Genomic DNA, 4,269 nt, shown 5'->3' with positions numbered 1-4,269 from the left:
AAGTCTTTGTTTTACTATGGTTGCAAATATCAAAAAATTTCTATATTGTGACACAGCGCCAGAGTTAAGTTAGGGTTTTTCAAAATGCTGACACGCCGAGCTCAAAAGGTTCACCATCACTGGCTTAAGCCATCCTCTGTCTCACTCCCACTTGACTAAAAAACATACACAAAACTGGGAAAATAAATCTCCCCGTGGTGTAAACTACAACCCAGCAGTTTGTCTAACTCCCTCAGTAGCCTTATCTTCTCTTTGCAGAAGAAAGTCTCTGTCAGGAGTAGAAAGCAGCCTGCCTAGTTTTCATCATTTGCAAAGAGATTGAAGATAGAAAGTCTTTTGCTCGTGTGTGTTGGGAATCTTTGTGTCTTTTGTGGGAGGAGGGGTAAAGGGGATGCGAGCTTTCCAGCTAAAAAAATGTAGAAATATTTCCCCACTGTGGCAACAGCTTCCTAAGCCCCACCCTCCAGAGTAAACACGTTCACAAAAGTCACATGTTACCACATAAGGCGTCCATCCATATCTTTTATCTTAAAGGCTAAGTAATATTGATCTTTGGAAACATCTCTCTTGACTTAAATTTTAAAAGATGTTAAAAAACAAAAACAAAACTCAGCCCTAGGTGGTTAGGCTCAGTGAATAGAGAATCAGCCTGCAGACTCAAGGATCCTGGGTTTGATTCTGGTCAAGGGCACATGCAATTTGGGCTCGATCCCCAGTGGGGGGTGTGCAGGAAGCAGCCGATCAATGATTCTCTCTCATCATTGACATTTCTATCTCTCTCTCCCTCTCCCTTCCTCTCTGACATCAATCCTATATAATAAAAGCCTAATATGGTAAGTGTCTGGTCGTCTATTCAAGCAATCAAAATTAATATGCTAATGATATGCTAGGTCAACTCAACTGCTCGCTATGACATGCACTGACAACCAGGGGGCACACACTCTGAATGGTAGGTTAGATTGCTGCTGGAGTCAAGCCGATCCAGACTGAGTGAGACAGGCCGGACATGCCCTGGAGCCCTCCTGCGGATATCCCTCACTGGCCAATATTCCGCATCCCTCTCCAGCCCTGATCATGCACCGGTGGGGTCCCTCGGCCTGGCCTGTGCCTTCTCACAATCTGGGACCCCTCGGGGGTGTCAGAGAGCCGGCTTCAGCCTGATCCCACAGGCCAGGCTGAAGGACGCCACTGGTGCACCAATTCATGTACCGGGCCTCTTGAAATAATAATAAAAAATACATAAAAGGAATAAAGAGGAACTTTACATGGAGAAACACGGCAGACACCACCTTAATCAAGTAATCAAGGTTCACATCACCAGTGACGGTTCAAGTCAAAGCTACCTGCCTCCTGATCTGAGGCCCCAAGAAAGACAAAATATCTCCTCTGGGACAGCCCTGCCCAAAATGCAAAGTCTGATTGTGAGCAGGAGTAACACCAGGCAGACTCAGGGAGCTTAACAACTTTCAAATGATCTGGCCTGTATATCTCATGTATGTGAAGATTTGGCCTGTATATCTCATGTATGTGAAGAGTGTAAGAGTCACAGAAAGAGCCTGGGGGTTGGGAAGATAGGAGGAGGCTGAAGAGACACAACCAGACACACCAATGCAATGTGTGATTCTGAACTGGGTCCTTTTCCTAGAGAGAAATAAAATAATTTAAAAAGTGGCAACATTTGAGTGGAGTCTGTGAATTACATGGTGGAAAGGAATCATGTTAATGCCCTGATGCTGAGCATTGATCAAACAGCTCAAGCGGGGAAAGGTGTTAAACCCCACAAGTTTGTAAGTTAAAGGCTGTTTAAAGAAAAAAAGATCATTATTTTTGCATTTGTCGGCCAGCCACTGGACAAGTTTCCCAATCTTCTTTACGTTTTAAGCAAAAGTATTCTTTCTTGTTGCTTTTCATCCTGTAATTGATAACGTAATTTCCCTCAATTTCACAAGCCGCTCACACTTGCCTTTGCTCTTGGAATTAGATCCACACAATTTCCAGTCCCCAGTGATGGGCGCCTCCCCCTCCCACCACCACCAGCCCTCAGGCAGGGCCCCCCAGACCGCAGGACTCACTCCTGGCCAGGCTCAGGTCGCTGTCCCGGCTGTGCTCCAGCCGCTGCTGGGTGATGTAGTTGCAGCAGTCCAGGAAGGCGTCCACGCAGGCCTTGTCCTGGAGGATGAACTGCGCCCTGCGCTGGCACGAGTACTGCATGGGGTTCTCCCGCATACCGTCCTCACAGCACTTGCGCAGCTCCTTGCTGGGGTACTCACCCGCTGCGGGAACACCCCCAAGTCAAGTCCCCACAGGGCCTCTCAGGGAGGACCTGCCCAGGTCCAGGCCATCCTCTCCTCCCACTTTGCTGGGATCTCAGTGGACAGGGTGCAAGGGTGGGGAAGGCAGATGAGGGCTCCCACCTTTGCCCTTCCTCTTCTCCATGAGCTGCACTGAGCGGCGGCGCCGGGTGGCTGGTTTCGGGCATGCCAAATCTGAGGGGCAGGTGGACGGAACAAGATGGGTTAAGCACTGACTGCCTGTCCTTGGTTTACTCCTCACAGTAGCTGCGAGGTGGGAGTGTTATTGCTCTTATTTAACAGATGTAGACACTAAAGCTCAGAGAGGAGAGCGATTTGCTTGTTGGTGGTAGAGGCAGGACTTGAAACCAGGGTCCCACATCCAATCTGGAAGGTAGAAGTGCTGCCGCTCCCTGGGTGTCCACTGGCTGACTCCTCACCTGACCGCTGCTCGGTCTGCAGGCCTTTGCTGGTCTGGAAGACCAGCCCGGCATCCGTAAAGACTCCTGCATAGTTCTTTCCACTGCCCGGTGTGCAGCCAATGTCTGCCTTCTCCACTGTGTCCCAGATCTGCAGGGTGCGGAGGGGGTCAAGGGCAGGCTGAGGCCAGGCCAGCAGGGCCTAGGTCACCGCATCAACACATCCACCCAACCTCACTTCCATCCTCATCCCGGGCCCAGACACTGCACAGTGGATGATCGGAGTGTGCTTCTTTGGGATTTAGAGCCGTGCCCATTTCCATGACCATCCTCAACATTGACCCTGTCCATCCACATTTCCATCCGCAACTTGAACTTCAACCAATCCCCATGTTTGTGTCCATTTTGACCTCTGCACTCAACCCACACTCAACCTCACATCACTGGTTGTCCCCAGCGCCATTCCCACCTCAATCCAATGCCATTTCTTTGCCTCTGCCATGTTTTACCCAAACTCAGTGACATGGGGACATACCTTTTTCTGAGTCAACCTGTTCTTATTCAGCACAAACACGCCCTTGTCCACGGCCACCAGCCCCACTCGAGCCCCCTGGTTACCCTCAATCTTGAGCGATATCTGTTGTCCAGGTAGATGCTGATGCTTTTCCTCCTTCATGGCACTTTTCACCACCAGCTGTGAGGAGGAGGGAGGGGTAGGCAGGAGAAGTCAGCTCAGCAGGGCCCCAGCCTTCGTCCTTATAAGACAGAAGGGGACCTGGTCTGGTCTGAAAGGAGAGAAAGGTGGAGACAGAGAGAGAAGAAGGGAGACGCACAAAACCAGCATCAGGTAGAAAGTCAAGAAAAGAGAAAATTGGGAGCAAAAGAGATACTGAGACTAAAACAGGGAAGAAAACAAGATGGAAAAGGAGAAGAGAGAGGCAGGAACTCTACAAGCAGGGGAGAGAAATTGGTTCAGAAGGACAGAGAGAGGCAGAGACAGAGAAAGCCATGGCCAGGCTGAGAGTCACAAATGGGCACAGAGACTCAGCAACGCTTACCGTGCCCACACACGAATCCTTGACATCCACCCACACGGAATCAGCCACCACCTCCCTCCGGCCTCCTTTGTTCAGCGTGTAATAGGCCACCAGGCGGAAGGAAGGAATAAACTCTGTCGTGATGGTCAGAGGCAGCACCACCAGGACCTGGCCGGGCTCTCGCACCTGGCGTCCCACCTTCAACAGCTTCCCCTTGTTCATGACCTTGGGAGACAGGTTGGCATAAGGATCCGGAAGGCAGGAGGGAGGATGGGAGGATCTGGAAGGGGGTAGGGCTGTGAGGGCTGGAGAAGTGAGGAGGGGGGAGAGCTGGGGGTTGTAGGAAGCCACGCACCAGGTAGGTGAAGTATCGGATATTGGCATCCTGGCCGGGGTCCATTTGCAGGACAAAGTTGACATGGAGCTTGTCCCCTGGCTTGAGCTCTGTAGCAGGTATGGAGAGGTGCAGGTAGTTGTTGGAGTTGCCCATTGTACTGTAGGGTAGGGCCTGCATTTGATTGG

General features: G+C 50.8%; 1 protein-coding gene and 1 long non-coding RNA gene across 2 annotated transcripts in view; one reads left to right on the top strand and one right to left on the bottom strand.

Annotated features, from left to right (window-relative positions):
• Window positions 1-4,263, bottom strand: part of LOC102240015 (complement C3) — a 5,870-nt gene extending 1,607 nt beyond the window's left edge. The window contains exons 1-6 of the mRNA XM_005869856.2: window positions 4,103-4,263; window positions 3,769-3,972; window positions 3,246-3,404; window positions 2,732-2,861; window positions 2,415-2,486; window positions 2,073-2,273 (exon numbers count right to left, since the gene is read on the bottom strand). Coding sequence (XP_005869918.2) covers window positions 2,073-2,273; window positions 2,415-2,486; window positions 2,732-2,861; window positions 3,246-3,404; window positions 3,769-3,972; window positions 4,103-4,261 — 925 coding nt within the window. The 5' untranslated portion in view covers window positions 4,262-4,263. The remainder of the gene's footprint in view (window positions 1-2,072; window positions 2,274-2,414; window positions 2,487-2,731; window positions 2,862-3,245; window positions 3,405-3,768; window positions 3,973-4,102) is intronic.
• Window positions 1-4,269, top strand: part of LOC106726698 — a 5,302-nt gene extending 1,033 nt beyond the window's left edge. Inside the window, exon 3 of the long non-coding RNA XR_001362783.1 lies at window positions 4,209-4,269. This is a non-coding gene — a long non-coding RNA (uncharacterized LOC106726698). The remainder of the gene's footprint in view (window positions 1-4,208) is intronic.

This window comes from Myotis brandtii, unplaced genomic scaffold, assembly GCF_000412655.1.
Source record: "Myotis brandtii unplaced genomic scaffold, ASM41265v1 scaffold3046, whole genome shotgun sequence".
Taxonomy (NCBI): domain Eukaryota; kingdom Metazoa; phylum Chordata; class Mammalia; order Chiroptera; family Vespertilionidae; genus Myotis; species Myotis brandtii.
Note: the sequence above shows the minus strand (reverse complement) of the source record. Positions and strands in the feature narration are given on the sequence as shown.